This window comes from Musca autumnalis, unplaced genomic scaffold (genome assembly GCF_047663935.1).
Source record: "Musca autumnalis isolate F117 unplaced genomic scaffold, ASM4766393v1 scaffold_3, whole genome shotgun sequence".
Lineage (NCBI taxonomy): Eukaryota > Metazoa > Arthropoda > Insecta > Diptera > Muscidae > Musca > Musca autumnalis.
Window position 1 is genome coordinate 248,219,672 of NW_027411866.1, and position 18,908 is coordinate 248,238,579.

Genomic DNA, 18,908 nt, shown 5'->3' on the forward strand with positions numbered 1-18,908 from the left:
AGTAATCGTGGATTTTTTAAAGAATTTTTTTCAATGACCATTAGACCAATAATCGTGGATTTTTTATAGAATTTTTTTGAAAGACCATTAGACCAATAATCGTTGATTTCTTAAACAATTTTTTTCAATGACCATTAGACCAATAATCGTGGATTTTTTAAAGATTTTTTTTCAATGACCATTAGACCAGTAATCGTGGATTTTTTAAAGAATTTTTTTCAATGACCATTAGACCAATAATCGTGGATTTTTTAAAGAATTTTTTTCAATGACCATTAGACCAATAATCATGGATTTTTTAAAGATTTTTTTTCAAGGACCATTAGACCAAGGACGATTAGACCAAACCAATATTCGTGGATTTTATAAGGATTTTTTTGCAAGGACCATTACAAAACCTATCGAGGATTTTTTAAAGATTTTTGTTAAGGACCATTTGACTTTAATCACTGTTTTATTATTTTTGAAATATTTACATTAAATCTTCAATTTGTATTTCATACTGTATCCACTGTTGCAGCTAATTTCAATCCAGTATCATTGACTTCCTTCGCAAATGGAGCATGAACATCTGGATCATGAGGAAACAATAATCTCAAATCTGGTGTATAATTTTCAATGGGAAATTTTTTATATTCCGGTGTGTCTTTCAAGGGATGACGTCGATTTCGTACCAAGGGTACTGTGACATGGGAAAATCTCGGTGTTGCATTGCGTATACGGAAATTGTTGTTATTCGAATAACAGCCAAATAGCTGAGGTGGTTGTTGTGAAAAACGACATGTGAAAGACAGCAAAGAGGGTGGATGCCAAGTTTTCAAAAATTCCACAGAAGTTGTTTTCATTACTTCAAAGGTTCCTCCCGTACTGTTCAGCGGGGAAAGGGAATTTGAAAAAGTATTTGTGCTTGTTGGTGCATTTGTAGTAGCCGTCGTATTATTTTCTGATTTTATGGTGTTTGATGTTTCCGTTATATTCTCAGCTGTAGCTTCTTCTATGTGATAAATTACAAATTGCTGGTGATCATAATTTCCAACCGCATTTGGTGTTTCAATAAAACAACTGGCTCTTGAACTGCTGCTGCTGCTATCAGCCATCTTTTGTCTTGTTGTTGTTGCTGGCGTTGTCTCCAATTCATGAAATATAAAAGAATAAATTCCATCACGACTTTCCAATTCCTTGAGCATAAGTTCATCTGAACTTAAAATACAATCCGCAGTGTTATTTCTCTCCAATAGACTCATGTCCGAGTATAAAGAAAGCTCAAATGAAACTAAGGCAGAAATCAATTGTCTTTAGATTTCAATTGAAATAAAAAAAAGATTGAAGAGACGTTTGCTTAGAATTCAACGAATAAAAAAGGGGGAGACATTTGTTTAGATAAAATCAGTTTTGTAGTTCGTCGAAATTTATGGATGATGATATTGTTTATTAACATTCAGTTAAAAGTGTATTTGCATTTATTTATGCGTGAACAAATCGTTGCAGTACATTGTTATATGACTCCCGTAACAGTAATGTAGAATTAAATAGCATCGGTAAAAAGAATAAATAATTAAAATCTGCTTGAGAAGAGAAATAGCTTGACAATGTCTTATTCTTACTATTTTGAGAATTTTTTTTTCAACGGAAATAATAGGACATTTTGTAGGTACCATTATTTTGAACATAACGGTACAACTAACAAAGTTAAAACTTTTTTTACAGTTTTGAGAGTTTCTTAAAAAATAGCATTTTGCCATTTGTTGAATGTGCGTTGTCGTAAATGTCATCTCTTTTTACGGAATTTAAATAGAAATGTATTGATATTGATATTCACAATATTTTTATGATCTGCTAAAATTTAACGTACAACTGTATTAACAACTCTTTCAAGTTCACATGATTATATGGCAATTATTTGAAGATTTGATTGCGTTTCATACGAACCCTCTTTTTATTTAAAGTTGCATTACATATAATTTGATAAGTAATTGTTTGGAATCTTATTATCTTGAAATTATGACACTTCATTATGCAATAGCATTGAATTGAGACCAAAAACACGTTGTGATAAGCAAAGTTTTTGTTATAAATTATTGCCTTTTTGTGCGTTCTTTGAAAATTGAATAACATTTCAAATACTAAAGCGTATTTAAGTACATGAAATTATGTTTGAAACGTAGATAGAACATTAATCTTTGATTTACAGTCAAATCAGAATTATATATTAAATAGGTGACTGTTATTTCAGAAAATGTCTAATCTCTTTTTTAGTTCATAATTTATTTTGTCCAGAAATTTCCTCTGTCAACGTATACGTTGAAGTGCAGGATGCAACAGAACTCGAACTATACACTAGGAAATCAAACTTCCCGATTTTCAGTTACCAGTTCTGGTTAAAGTTGCATTAGGGGGTACGACCCAAAATGGTAATTATTAGATATTTTTTTATATTTTGCTCGCAAAAGCTCATATTATGTCCCCCCAGAAATTGTTTCGAAATGCAGTTCAGGCTAGAACTAAGAACATCAGTTTTAAAATAAAGAGAAGAATAATATTGGCCTACGAGGGCAACTAACTATTCTCTTTCATTGATAGGCTAAGAAGTTTCCGAACCTCGAACAGGTCCTACTTTGGTCTAAGTGAACAGTTCAAAAGCAAAACCACCAGACATTGACATTACCCGTATTTAAGCATGAGACAGAATTTGGTGTAATTGAGAGAAATATTCTTCGAAATATTTATGAACCAATATGCGTTGAAGGTGAATACCGACGTCGCACAGTGTCACGATAGCGGCCAAAAATGGCCAAAACCAAGTACCTTGGAAAACAAATATATTGATAAGAGTATATAGACAACATTCCAATTAGAAGGATTTTCAATTTTGGTTTCGATATGTCAAGTAGTTTTGTCTAAATGAGGGTTCAATCCGATAATTTTTGGAAATGTGTATTTTTTGCCTTATTTTCCCAAAATTAACAACGTGTATTACACTATGCAACACTGAAAATGCAAACAACCTCCAGTATGTATTTCTTGAAAGTACATATTGAGAATACAAAACCCCTAGTTGGGTTTTGTCCTGTCATATCTAGTTCGAATTTTATGGCCTTATCTAAACCGGGCTAAAATCAAGTTTTTTTCATTTATCCGGCCTGTATCTCAGAAACGAATAGGAATTTAGCCTTTATGCCTAAAGCAATATTGTAGCCCTAAAGAAATAGAACCTATCTGGTTAACAGATAATATAAGAAGAACTCCATCTAGGGCATCACAATCGATAAAATATAGAACATTTTACATAATTTCTGGAATTCGGGTCAGGAACTGCTAAACTATTCGGAATTGAACCAAGTAACTTGTTGCATAAATCTTCCAAATAATATTCTAAACAATTCTTCCGAACATTCTGAAACTCCAAAATGCTTATTTCATGTTCTTTCAGCGGGATTTTGTATCATATATTTTACAACACGTATTTTAAGCACTGTTCACACAGGCAGTTTATTCTCAAATTTGGGGTTTTACTGCATTGTTGATATATTTATCAAATTGTCGTTGAAAAATATACTAAAAACAGCGTAATAGAGGTATTTTAAAAGAAATTTAAAATTTGAGGCAATAAATGTAGTTTTTCGAGTTCATTATCTCTCCAAATATTTTATTCTTGTCCTTATATACAAATTTGCTTCAGAGGTCAGAAGAAGATTCGCATTGGTTTCAGAGGTATAGCCCCGAATTGGAATTGAAAGTCAATATTTAACCATGTTTAGATCCAAGCAGGATCTGACACAACAAAACCCAACTAGGGTTTTCGTCGTTTGGGCCTGTACTTTCAAAAAATCATAAGTTCAAATTGTTTGCACAAGATCACCTTACAAAATGTTGCACATTGTTAGCTTCAAATTTTACCAAATTTAGTACTTTTACAATAAGTACCAATTTCCAAAATTTCGTCAATCCTACACTCCAACAGTAATCTTAAATCTAAATTTCACGATTACAGCTCTATCCGTTCATCCAAATCCAAATTGTACCAAATTTAGTACTTTTCGTACCATAAGTACCTACATATTTCCAAAACTTCGTTAATCATACACTCCAACAGTAATCTTAATTCCAAATTTTACGGTTCATCCGTTTAACTAAATTCAAATTGTGCCAACTTTAGTACAATTCAGTACTTTTCGTGCCCATAACTACGAATTTTCAAAACTTCCTAAATCATATAGTCCAACAGTAATTTTAATTCCAACCTTCAGAATTTCAGCTCTATCCGTTCGCTCAAATCCAAATTCTACTAAATTTAGTACCAAAAAGTACGCTTTGTCCCATTTAATACGAATTTCCAAAACATCTTCAATTCTACTTTTTTTTATTTTTAAGTTTTTGCCTTTTTAGGGGCGAAGGCCATTATTTGTGAGATTTAATTAATTTAATTAATCGAGCTTTTTATGACCTAAGATTACATTGAAAAATTGATATCTAGCGAAGTCCTACACACACACATCAACAACTATGCGACGATCGTTTCGTTAGCTGGTTAGGCTAACATCATCAGGCATATTAGATGTTGTTGTTGTTGCTAGACAATTTTCGCCATTTGGAGCTCCTATTTATACATCCAAGATTGCAATTTTGCATTTGTGAAGTTCAAATTGAAGCTTTTTATTTCCAAAGACGACTCATTTGTCCCCCTTCTATTCCAGAAATCAATTTTTTCAATGTTGCATTCATATTACAGTCGATGGCTTTTTTCCATCATAGACTGTATATATGTATATCTTTCACATCGAAAGATTTTTTAAGTGGATTGTGGTTTAGAACGCTAAGACGTCAGCAACATTGTCTGTTAGTTGGCGACGACCCAGGTTCGAATCCCAGCCGGGCTCAGCTGAATGTTTTATTTTTAAGTTTTTGCCTTTTTAGGGGCGAAGGCCATTATTTGTGAGATTTAATTAATTTAATTAATCGAGCTTTTTATGACCTAAGGAGATTACATTGAAAAATTGATATCTAGCGAAGTCCTACAAACACACATCAACCACTATGCGACGATCGTTTCGTTAGCTGGTTAGGCTAACATCATCAGGCATATTAGATGTTGTTGTTGTTGCTAGACAATTTTCGCCATTCTACACTCCCACAGTAATCTTTATTCCAAACTAGCAGATCCCGGTCCGCGTTGCTGGCCCGTCGTAATGAGTTTTAATGACAAAATTTTATCGACTTTATGCTTGACAATTCAAAAATAGGTATTTTCTACTTCACTTCTTCGGTCCATTGTCAAACCGAGAAGGACTTTAAATCTATCAACAGATTTTGTCTGTAAACTTTTCCGGAATTTGTCGGATTTTTCGCCAATTTGTGCCTTTTAGGATTTCTATCGTCCATGTCCCTGTCTTTATCCTAAAGCGATCTAATTTTAAAAGTTAAAAAAATGAGTTAATCGAATTTCCGCTTATTGAGACTTATATGTTTTAGCTTTTCATGGCTGATGGACCGTTGAACCTCACCATTTAAGTACATTTGTAAATATATAGTTTTTCTTAATCGGGGGCGCAACCACCGTTGTCTCGAAAACTAATTTTCATCCTGATGCACTCATAAGTTTAGCAAATATAGCGATTATAAAATAATAGGCCCCGAAATTCGTCTACAAATATATAGCATTTTGGACCACGGGACATTCCTGAACATTTTCTGAAAATTAGGTTGTTGTTTTGAAAAGAGTGGGCTTGGTCATCAGTTTTCAAGATATAACATATTAAAAAAGTGGGCCTGGTCCGGTATTTTGGCTCCATATATGTACCTACGGTTCACACAACTTCATTGCCTTAAAATGTATGCTGAAACCGATATAATCATAAGTTTGGCTTATACATATAGCGTTTAACAGAAAGGCATGAGGAATGTACCCCACCTCTTCCGAAATTCATAAAATATACATAACAACAGCAAACATTGAGCTTTTGCTGCAAATTTTATGGAAATCCCTTCAGTAGTATTGGAGTTATGACATATTAAAAAAGCAGGCGTGGTCGGGCCTATAGTCCCCAAAGAAGTACCTAGATTGTAGATTAATCCGTAAATTTTTATTCCGATACATACATAATTTTTGCAAATATAACGTTTTTTTAAAAATATCGCATAGGGGAGGTACCCCGCCCCCTCTGGAATTCAATAAAATATGTAACCTGTTTTCGGGGGCGTGGTAAACTTTTCTTTCCAAAAAACCTAAGTTGGGTTATGAAAGCATTTGATTTTTATTCATAAAGGTAAGGCGTTTTTTTAAATATGCCCCCTTCAAAATTCAAGAAAATATGCCCGTACATTCCCTGACATTTTCAGGAAAATCGGCTCAGTTGTTTTGTAGATGTAACATATTTTAAAAAGTGGGTATGGTCAAGTCTTTGGTTCCTAAAAAAGTAGGTAAGGTCGGAGACACAACCACAATTGTCTCGCAAATTAACTTCCAAATAGATACATTCGTAATTATTTTAAATATAACATTTTTAAAAAAGTTCCCCGCCCTTTCCGAAATTCACGTGAATTTGTAGCCTATTTTAAGCGGGGGCCATCTCTGTACATTCCCTGGCAATTTCAGGAAAATCGGTTCAGTAGTTTTTGTAGAAATGATAAAAATTGAAAAAAAGTGGGCGTAAAAGTGGCATGGTAAAATTTTCTTTGCATTAAACCCAAGTCGAAAATCGGTCCAGCCATTCTAAACTGATGCCATTATCAACGAACGATATTTGGTTTTTTTTATAAAGATTTAATAGTTTAGACAAATCGCGATTTTCTTGAAAATCCCTTCAGTAGTTTTGTAGATATAACCTAATTAGCAAGTGAGCGTGGTCGGATCTTAAGTCCCAAAATAAGTACGTAAGGTTGGAGAAACAATCGCCATTGACTCGCAAATAAAATATATTTGTACAAAAATAGGGCATAGGGGAGGTACCCGCCCTATCCAAAAGTCAAAAAATATGTACCCAATTTTTATCGGGGACCAACCCTGTACATTCGCTGAAAGTTTCTAGAAAATCGATTCAGTAGTTTTGTAGATATAACATATTTAAAAAAGTGGGCGTTGTCCAGTCTTAATGCTCCAAATAAGCACGTAAGGTCGGAGACACAATCGCCATTGACTCGGAAATTAATTTTCAAAGCGATACATTTGTAGTTGTTGCAAATACTGCATTTTTACAAAAATAGGGCAGAGGGTAGGTACCCCGCCCGATCCGAAATTTAACCAAATATGTAGCCTATTTCAACCGGGGGCCATCACTCTACCTTCCCTGAAAATTTCAGGAAAATCTATTGAGTAGTTTCGTAGATAAAACATATTTTTAAAAGTGGGCGTGGCCAATTTTTCTTTGCATAAAAACCTAAACTGGACTATGACTAACATTTCCACAAAAAATTATCCAAATCTCTCCAGCCGTTTTCAACTGATTCAATTACCAACAAACGACAATTGAGTTTTATATATAAAGATTTCGGGATTCCTGCTCTATCCGTTCACTCATATCCAAATTGTACAAAATCTAGTACCATTTAGTACTTTCGTACCCATAAGTGCGGATTTCCAAAACTACCTCAATCCTACACCCCAATAACAATCATAAGTCCACATTTAAGGTTTCCAGCTCTATCCGTTCACTCAAATCAAAATTGTACCAAATTTAGTACCATTTAGTACTTTCCTTACATATAAGTACGAATTTCCATAACTACCTCAATCATACTCTCCAACAGTAATCTTAATTCCTAAGTCCAGGATTGCAGATCTATCCGTTCACCCAAATCCAAATTGTATCAAATTTAGTACCCTTCGTACTCATTAGTACGAATTTTCTAAACTTCCTCAATCCTACAGGCCAAACAGTAATTTTAATTTCTAATTTCAGTATTCCATGGTTTTCCCTTTTACTTTTCTTACCCATAAGTGCGAATTTCCAAAACTTCCTCAATCCTACACTCCAACAGTAATCTTAATTCCAGAATTGCAGCTCTATCCGTTCACCCAAATCCAAATTGTACCAAATTTAGTACTTTTCGTACCATAAGTACAATTTTGCAAAACTTCGTCTATCCTACACTCCAACAGTAATCTTAGTTCCAAATTTCAGGGTTTCAGCTCTATCCGTTCGCTCAAATCCAAATTGTACCAAATTTAGTACCATTTAGTACGCTTTTTCCCCTTTAGTACGAATTTCCAAAACATCCTCAATCCTACACTCCCACAGTAATCTTAATTCCAAATTTCAGGAATCGAGCTCTATCCGTACCATTTAGTACTTTTCGTACCAATAAGTACGAATTTCCAATATATCCTCAATGCTACACTCCCACAGTAATCTTAATTCCAAATTTCACGATTGGAGCTCTATCCGTCCAAATTTCAGGAATCGAGCTCTATCCGTACCATTTAGTACTTTTCGTACCCATAAGTATGAATTTCCAAAACTACCTCCATCTCACACCTCAATCTCACACCCCAATAACAATCTTAATTCCAAATTTCAGGATTCTAGTTCTATCAGTTCACCCAAATCCAAGTTGTACTAAACTTAGTACCATTTACTACTTTTCGTACACATAAGTACTATTGTCCAAAGCTACTTCCATATCTGAATCCTACACTCCAACAGTAATCCTTATTCCAAATTTCAGGCTTCCAGCACTATCCGTTCACCCAAATCCAACTTGTACTAAATTTAGTACCAATTAGTACTTTGCGTATACATAAGTACGAATTTCTAAAACCATTTCCTGATATCAATACCACTTCCCAACCTTGATACCTATACCAAATAACAAAATTGTAGCTATATCCGTTAAAAATACAGAATTGATACAAAATTTAGTAACTTTTAGTACTTTTCATAGACCTTCTACATCTTTCTAACTCTCAATTAGTGACCCTCAATCCAAATTTCAGAATTCTAGCTCTTCCCGTTTGCCTAATACAGAGGGTACCATATTTAGTACCTTTTAGTACTTTTCGTACCCTTCCCGTTCGAATTTCCAAAAACCCAGCCTTATCTCACCCCTATACACCGACAGCAACCCACAATCAAAATTTCAAGCTTCTAGCTTCATCCGTTTCGTCTGGGCGATGATCTGTCACTCACTCACTTATCACTAAGCTCTTTTATATAATAAGATTAAACTGCTATAAGGAGCATAGGGCCAGAACAAAATTATGAAATCTATTTCTATCTAATGCTAATAATTTTATTTCACTCCATGTAACACCGCTTCTTTCAACATCTTTTTCAATTTGTCGCCTCCAGGTGTGTGCTGGGCGTCATCTTCTTCGACTTCCATGTGGATTCCATTCAATGGCTTGTCTTGTTATATCACCGGCATCCTTCCGCAGTGTGTGCCCTATCCACTTCCATTTCCGTTCCATTATATTTATATAGATTGGCGTTTGACTCGTTAGCTCCCATAGCCTGTTGTTTGGTATTGTGTTGGGCCAGTAAATTCTTAGCAAGCGTCTTAGGCAGCGATTGCTGAAGCTTTGTAGTCGCTGTATGAGCTGAGGCGCCGCGTTCCATGTTTCACAACCGTACAAAAGAACTGAAGTTACGTTTGAGTTGTAAATACGTATCTTGGTTTGAATGGAATGTTTATATGAAGTCCGGCATTGGCGGCAATTGTACCTATTGATTTGAGTTTGCGAGCCATATCATCATATGTGTGCGCAAGTAAACAGATATCGTCAGCATAGTCAAGATCTTGCAGGAATCCATGTAGTCCCCAGCTAATACCCCTTTGGGTTTGGAGTGCTTGGTTCATAACAAAATCTAGGACTATGTTGAATAGTGTTGGGGATAATATGCAGCCTTGCCTTACTCCTACTTTGATGAAAACCTTATTACTAAGAACTCCCTCATGCAATATGCCGCAGTTTGCTCCGTTGTACAGGTGCCTAACAAGTTCTATGATTTTCTCGGGAAAACCTTTGCACCGTCCATATTACCATATTACCTTGTGGCGTAATTTGTCAAACGCTTTCTGAAAGTCGATGAAAATTAGGTATAACGGCGACCGATATTCGACACTTTGTTCAACTATTATGCGAAGACTATTGATATGATCAACGGACGATTTGTGGGAGCGGAAGCCAGCTTGTTCTGCTCGACACAGCTCAGGGTATGTTATGTTGATTCGTTTGTTTATTATATAGGTTATAACTTTATTGATGGTGCATAATATTGTTATACCTCGCCAGTTTGAGCATCTTGACAAATCACCCTTTTTTGGCAACTTAACTATTACACCTTCTTTAATTTCATCGTCTGAAGTACCATTTTCCCAGAAATTTGTCATTATAGGGTATAGGAGCTTTGCGCTCACTAAAGGGTCAACATTTATCAACTCTGCTGCTATATTATCAATGCCAGCTGTCTTGTTATTTTTTAAAGCTGTTATAGCTTCAGCTATCTCATTTTTGGAGGGAAAGTCGGTTTCCATATTTGGGTTTTCAATGTGTGTATGGCAGTTACATTGAAACTCGACATCATTATCCGCTCCGTTTGATAGCAGTTCTGTGTAAAAGTTTTTCCATACCGCAATTTGCCTGCTTTTGGCCGTGATCAGTGAACCATCGTCATCCCTGATAGGCTTAACAGATGTGAATGGTCGATTTGACAAAAGCTTTTGGCTTTATATAAGTCATGGCTACGATTTGTTTCACTTCCTCGCTGGGCTTCTGTTGCAATACGATCGATGCATTTCCGTTTATCTTTGCGGGCACTTCTCTTTACCTCGCGGTTCAATCTATTGTATTGATTACTTTTTTCCATCCTAGCATTCCTCGTTTTTGCAGCATTTATCGCTTCTTTAGCAAGCTTCCTGTTTTGTTTCATCGGAAATCCATGGCTTGCTTTTACTATGGGCGTATCCAATGTTGTTCTTGGCTGATGATATATATATATCCCTGAGAGTATTCCATGAACTTCGTTGTTCAACGGGGATGTTGCTGAGGGCTTCTCTTAAAGGGTTTGCAAAGGCTTCCGTGAACACTTGGCTTCTTTCGTTATTGCAGCTATTTTCAATCGGATGGTTGCAATAAGAAGGTGGTGATCACCTCCTACATCCGCTCCTCTTTTGGTTCGAACGTCGATTGTGCATCGATCCAGTTTGGCAAGAAGTTTGCCATTTTCAGTCAGACGTCCAATTCCGTGGGTGCCCATTACATTTTGGAGATTGAAGTTGTCCCTGCCAACTTGGGCTTTAAAATCTCCCATAAGCATGACTATATCACCCCCGCGTACATTTGTCAATGCAGAATTCAAGCTGTTATAAAATTCTTCTTTAGCTGCGAGCTCAGCCGCTTCTGTGGGTGCATAGCATTGTATTATAGTCAAGTTAAAATGTGAGTATACATTAACAAAATTGATTTTTTTGAAACAAAACAATTTCCAAAGTAGAAAATGTTTCTCGAAACAATTTTTCTTGTGAAGAAAATACATTCACCAAACGTTCGAAAATTATATCGTTTTCGAGCTTTTGGCGAACAAAAGAAAAACACAAGAAAAAACATTTGCCAAACGTTCGAAAATTATATCGTTTTCGAAACTTGTGGCAAACATTCAAAAAATATCAGCAACTGGTATGGTGGGAATATTTCGACCTGGCGAAGACTACATACCTAATATCAGCTATTTCGGATGGATAATGTGGAAGGAATCTTCAAAATACTGAAAATCGGGCGGTACCGTCCTATGGGGGCTACGAGGGCACTTCGGAAACTTCTTAGCCTAGCACAAAAAGCGCGGTATAAAAATAAAAAAGGTAAGAGTTTGGAAACTTCCATCTCTGTTATGAACACATGTTACATTTTGTTTCGATCTGGCAACTCCTTTATATAGAAACAGGTGTTCAAAAAAGACGAATCCGCATTTTTTTACAATGGAAAAATTAGAAATGCGTGCTGTCATTAAATATTTACATAAAAAAGTTTTGTCGCGACAAGAAATTCATAATGATATAGTGAAAGCGTTAGGCGAAAGTGCTCCTTCATATGCAACAGTAAAAAATTGGGTTGCTGAATTTAAACGTGGTCGTACAAGAATTGAAGATGAACCACGTAGTGGAAATTGTAGCCAAAGTGCATGATATGGTATTAAATGATCGACGAATAAAAGTGCATGATATTGCTAATATCATTGGCATCTCAAAATGGACTTTAAGCGTCGTTTCATAACTATTGATGAGACATGGATCTACCACTATACTCCAGAGACAAAAGAACAATCCAAACAATGGACTGAAGCTGGAGGAAGTGCCCAAAGAAGCAAAAACAATTCAATCGGCTGGTAAGGTTATGGGCGGTTCGGAAACTTCTTAGCCTGTCAATGAAAGAGAATAGTTAGTTTTTCAAACATATTTTTATTTTTCAATATAATCTCCTGAAACTTCAATACACTTAGTCCAACGCTTTTCTAGCAATTCTATCCCTTGATTAAAACAGTTTTCCTGAAGGTCTTCAAAATAGTGGTTTACAACTGTAATTGCATCTTCATTTGAGGTAAAACGCTTGCCAGCAAGGAATTTTTTTAGATTTGGGAACAAGTAAAAGTCACTGGGAGCTAAATCAGGAGAATAAGGTGGGTGGTCAAGCAACTCGTACTTTAATTCGTTGATTTTAGCCATTGTTAAAACACTCTTGTGCGCTGGTGCGTTGTCTAGATGAAAAATTATTTTTTTGTGTTGTAAGCCAGGACGTTTTTCTCGAATTTGTACATTTAATTGATCCAAAAGGTTGCAATAGTACTCTGAATTTATTGTTTTACCCTTTTGCAGATAGTCAATCAATAAAATACCTTTGAAGTCCCAAAAAACCGTTGCCATGACCTTACCAGCCGATTGAATTGTGTTTGCCTTCTTTGGGGCACTTCCTCCAGCTTCAGTCCATTGTTTGGATTGTTCTTTTGTCTCTGGAGTATAGTGGTGGATCCATGTGTCATCAATAGTTATGAAACGACGCTTAAAATCCATTTTATTTCGCTTAAAACGATCCAAACAAGCTTGAGAAATGTTCATTCTTATGCGTTTTTGATCGACTGTTAACATCTTGCAGGAAGCTTTTTCATCTGAAGTTCTTCTTGCAAAATTAAATGGATTCGATCATTTGAGATGCCCATGATATTAGCAATTTCACGCACTTTTATTCGTCGATCATTTAATACCATATCATGCACTTTGGCTACAATTTCTGTTGTTGTTGCTGTTTTTGGACGTCCACTACGTGGTTCATCTTTAATGCTTGTACGACAACGTTTAAATTTAGCAACCCAATTTTTTACTGTTGCATATGAAGGAGCACTTTCAACTAACACATTCACCATATCATCATGAATTTCTTATCCCGATAAACCTTTTTATGTAAATATTTAATGACAGCACGCATTTCTAATTTTTCCATTGTAAAAAAATTGTCGATGTGTCTTTTTTTGAACACCTGTTTCTATATGAAGGAGTTGCCAGATCGAAACAAAATTTAACATGTGTTCATAGCATAGATGGAAGTTTCCAAAACACTTAACTTTTTTCTGTTTATACCGCGCTTTTTGTGCTAGGCTAAGAAGTTTCCGAACTGCCCTCGTATATCTGTTGGCAAAGCCGATTGAAACTTTTTTACTTGTTTTTATTGAAGCAACTTGCATTCGCTGACTCAATTACGAAGATAAACGTTTTTTTTCAGGGACAAATCCATACTTCTTGAGCAAACAGCCCGAAAGTTGTAACAAACCCCATATAGCACCACATGTAGCGGATGGAGAGCACGATAACTCTCGAACTGATCAACCGATTTGGTCCAAATTTTGCCTTCGTCATATTTCGTTCAAACTTAATTTCAGTTCGAAGATGGGCAATACGGGCCCATATCTTCCAATATTTAAAAATGTCACTAAAATGGTAGGGACAATATCCCTTGAACGAGGCAACCAATTTATTTTCGTGGGCAAGTCCATGCTTCGTGGCATACTGATCCAAAATTTATACCATGACCCAATGAAATGCCTTGTGGTCCACTTCCAAGATAGACAAAATTCAGAAAAGACTCTAAATACATTCGATCTGTCCGTAGATGAAAGTTTAATTTCACCAAGGCTGAGGTACATATCTTCTAAACCTTGGAATTTGGGATTACTCGTGAAGGCAAAGTTGTAGCTCTCGTCCTAAAGAATAATAATTGTGAACACATAAAATCCATTCGACCTCATCTTCAAGGTCCAATTTCTATTATGTTTTTTTCTCGGATTTTAAAATGTAGATATCAAACCGATCAAAATTGAAGCGCCATCTATTCCTTGGCCTGCCAATTCTGCGTGCACCGCCATGTGGCATGTGTTCATCATCGCTCATTCTTTTGATATGGCCTAGCCAACGCAATCGCTGCTTCTCGATACGTTTAACAATATTGATGTCGTTGTATAGCAGATACAGCTCGTGGTTCATGCGACGTCGATATTCACCGTCAACGCAGATTGGTCCGTAGATCTTTCGAAGAATTTTTCTCTCAAACACACCAAGCACTGCCATGTCTGCTTGCGCAAGTACCCAGGCTTCGGAGCCATACATCAGCACGGGTAGTATCAGTGTTTTGTAGAGCGTTATTTTTGTTTGACGAGATGTGGCTTTGTTTTTAAACTGCTTACTTAATCCAAAGTAGCATCTGTTGGCCAATACAATTCTTCTTTTTATTTCACAACTGATGTCGTTTGTTGTGTTGACGGAGGTGCCGAGGTAGACGAAGTCTTTTACTACCTCAATATTATAGGAACCAACTTCCACAGTCGGTCCGAGCTCAATGGACGCATTGGGCGTCGACACCATCAACTTGGTCTTCTCACCGTTTACCGCCAGACCCACTTTAGCAGATTCCCCTTCGACCTTTATAAAGGTATCAGTTACTTCTTTTACTGATCGACCCATGATGTCTTTATCATCAGCATAAGCAAGTAACATGTGACTATTGGTGTATATTGTGCCACTTCTTTTGACGTTTGCCTCTCGTATAACCTTTTCTAGCAGGATGTTGAAGAGGTCACACGAAAGGCTGTCTCCTTGTCTGAAACCTCTTTTGGTACCAAACTCTTCGGAGAGGTTCTTTCCTATTTTAACTGAGGACCTCGTGTCAGTTAAAGTCATTTTACAAAGCCGGATGAGCTTTGCGGGAATACCAAATTCAGACATGGCTTGGAATACCTTTGAGCGCAGCGGACTGTCGAAGGCTGCTTTATAATCGACAAAAAGGTGGTAGGTGTCGATCTGCATCTCTTGGGTCTTCTCCAGGATTTCCTGCAGTGTAAATATCTGGTCAATGGTGGACTTGCCAGGTCTAAAGCCGCATTGGTATGGTCCAATAATCTCGTTGACCATTGGCTTTAGTCGTTCGCACAATATCCCTGACACGATCTTGTAGGCAATAGGGAGTAGACTTATGCCCCTATAGTTAGAGCATACAGTCTTATCTCCCTTCTTGTGGACGGGGCACAGGATACTCAGGTTCCAATCGTCGGGTACTCGTTCTTCCTGCCAGATGGTGCTAACTAGCTGATGAATACACCTTATCAGCGTGTCGCCTCCGGTTTTGAACAGCTCGGCTGGTAAGCCATCGGCCCCTGCTGCCTTATTATTCTTCAGCCGATTTATTGCTGTCTCTACCTCATCTTGGCTGGGCGGTATACATTCAATACCATCTTCTGGGATTGGGACTGTGGTATCTTCGTCGTCTTCGCTGCTATTGGATACCAACAGATTTGAAAAATGTTCTTTCCATATCCTGAGTACACTATCTGTATCAGTTACCAAATTACCTTGCTGGTCTCTACAGGAGGATGTGCCTGTACCAAAGCCATCAGTTTGATGCTTGACTCTTTGGTAGAATTTTCGGACTTCATTCTGGCTCCTGTACATCTCGATTTTTTCACACTCCCGCTTTTCCATCTCTCTCTTTTTCCTGCGGAAAAGACGTTTCTCCTCTCTCCTTTTCTCCCTGTATCTCTCTCGTGCGCTACGCGTTGCTACGGATTGTAAAGTAGCCTTATATGCCGCATTTTTCTCTTCGGTGGCAGCACGACACTCCTAATCATACCATGGATTCCTTGGTGGAGGTCTCTGGTATCCAAGTATGGATTTTGCGGTTGTTTGCATGGAGTGGGCAATGCTTTGCCATTGCGCTGATATGTTATCGGGATGAGGAGGGCTTTGATTAAGCAATTGGGCTAGTTGAGTGGAATATGCTGTGGCTATCTGTTGTGATTGCAGCTTACCGATGTCTAACTTTCGTGTTGTGTCTGTTCGTACTTTGTTTGCTACGTTTAAGCGGGTGCGTACCTTTGCTGCAACAAGGTAGTGGTCCGAATCAATGTTTGCGCCTCGGAACGATCGTACATCCAACACGCTCGATGAATGTCTTCCATCTATCACAACATGATCAATTTGGTTTCTTGTTTTCTGATCTGGAGACAGCCAGGTGCCCTTATGAATATCGAGATGATTAAATCTGGTACTGCTAACTACCATGTTTTTTGCAGCTGCAAAGTCTATCAGTCTCATACCATTGTCAGATGTTTCACTGTGGAGACTGAATTTCCCGACTGTTGGGCCAAAGATATTCTCCTTTCCAATTTTGGCATTAAAATCGCCTAGAATGATTTTAATGTCATGGGCAGGGCAACGGTCATATGTTTCTTCTAAGCGCTCGTAAAATATATCTTTGGTCTGTTCGTCCTTTTCTTCAGTGGGAGCATGAGCGCAAATAAAGCTGATGTTGAAGAATTTAGCTTTTATTCGAATAGCAGCAAGTCTTTCATTCACTGGAGTGAAGCTGGATACAAGATGTTTTAGTCTCCGACTAACTACGAATCCACAACCAAACTCATGCTTTACGTCATGGCAGCTATAATACAGTGCGTCACCTTTAGGTGTTGTTGTGACGCCTTTCCCAATCCATCGTATTTCCTGTATGGCAGTAATATCGGTCTTGTACTTTTCAAGTACGTCTGCCAATGCGAAGACTGCACCTTCTCTATAAAGAGTGCGAACATTCCAGGTGCAGATTCGCAGATCATGGTCCTTAAAACGTTTGCGGGGTTCGTCAACTTTAGAGGGGTTTGTTTTTCTTTTCTTTCGTTTTTTCATAGTAGGCTGTTTTTTCTAGGGGAGGGTTACTAACCCGACGCCCAAACCCAAGTTTTTAACGTTCTTATGGATACTAAACCGTTCAAAATGCATGAAAGCAATTAAACCCAATGATGTAGCAAAGATATCAGCAAACAACTTTCTGGAACATATGAAATGCCTATGAATGCGAAAATAGCCAAAAACTTTCCAAAATATTAGTTTTTTATACTTTATTATGGAACAAGACGTTCTGTTCAGTATGAAAGTAATCTAAGTAAGTATGTACTGGGTGCAGGTGCATGTTAGCTCACCACCTTTAACGGGTGTTAAAGATAGCTCCCCAGGTGACACCACGTCGAGGTCAGTGTCTACTTGAGATGAAAGACGGATCGAGATAAATCCTGGGCTTCACCATGTTATGGCCTAAAAGCACCATTACTTTGGGCCTTATGTCCGCGATATGGGCGAACATAACGCCCCATTTCATTTCGGGCCTTATGGGCGGGATTTTGGTGAAAATAACGCCCACCAAGAGTATTAAGAGGCACCAAAGTCTCTCCTCTGCCATCAAGGCACCCCAGGACCTTGGGCATTTGCTGAGAGGCTTTAATGATATGTTGTGTTAATAGTTGTAAGTTGTTGCTTTAATTTGGCCTTTAGATGGTTAATACAAAATGAACACAAAACAAAATAATCATTGAACATTATTTTATTATCTTATAATTACTTCCAAATGCCAGGTAATCTGCTTATACGTGTGCCCTTCGAAAGTAAACATTTACTTTGTAATCCAACCTGTCATCATCCTAATGAAGGTTTTTGTTGAAATGATTCTCCTCCTTGTTGGAAACAAAATTGAAACAATTGAATTGTTCATATTCTAGTACAAAAATACAACATACAAATCGAAGGTCATCGACTGTCAAAAATATATTTCTTTAAGGACGAAACACACTCGCCGCCGCAACACAAAGGATAATAGAATTTGTTTGATATTCTTAAATGGTTTGTAACAATGAAACCAATTAATATTTTTTTTCGTTTCATTTCGTTTTGATATTACAAGAAGAGAAAATTATTTCATTTATTGTAATCCTCAGTACAAACGTGTTCGACACATACACCCTCAAACATACACTTTCTTGCATGCCGCCCGCCAATCGATGGTGAAGGAAATTGCCAAAGAACATTACTCGAACAATTGAAATCGGTATAAAAATAACAACGACAGGAAAATTTAATCACATTCTGACAATAGACGGCACATGCCGATAAACGAAGTGCTGTGGTCTGATGACATGGAACTACAATGGCAAGCCAAAGACATACATCGCCACACTTGGTTATTGCTGACTGGCCTTGCATTACTGGTCTCCCTCATTCGGTAGAAATAGATACAAAGTGCAAATACTGCTTCTGCTGGTGCTACAACAGATGTCTGCTGTGAAGGCAACAACAGGCTATTCAACGGCATGCTACGACTATGGCGGTTTGCTCTCTTCCTCCTCCAAACCATCGACGTCGCTGTACTTTTACGGTAATAAAACAACAATACCATCGTACGGTAAGGTAAAGTGCATAATTAACACTAAAATCACACGTTAACACTGAATGGGAAATAAATAAAAGGATCTAGCAGACATACATATGTAGTAACACACTCACACACACACTTAAACTTGCATACATCATAGCCATCACTTTGCTTCATTCATTCAGTTATACGCATATTCCTTCACACGTTGAAAGCTGCACACACACATAGATAAATAACT

At 37.2% G+C, this 18,908-nt stretch overlaps 1 protein-coding gene across 1 annotated transcript; it reads right to left on the reverse strand.

Moving 5' to 3' along the window:
• Positions 1-497: 497 nt before the first annotated feature.
• Positions 498-1,256, reverse strand: LOC141398482 (uncharacterized). The gene has a single exon (XM_073975769.1). The coding sequence runs from the start codon at positions 1,242-1,244 to the stop codon at positions 498-500; it is 747 nt and encodes a 248-aa protein (XP_073831870.1). The 5' UTR covers positions 1,245-1,256.
• Positions 1,257-18,908: the final 17,652 nt, after the last annotated feature.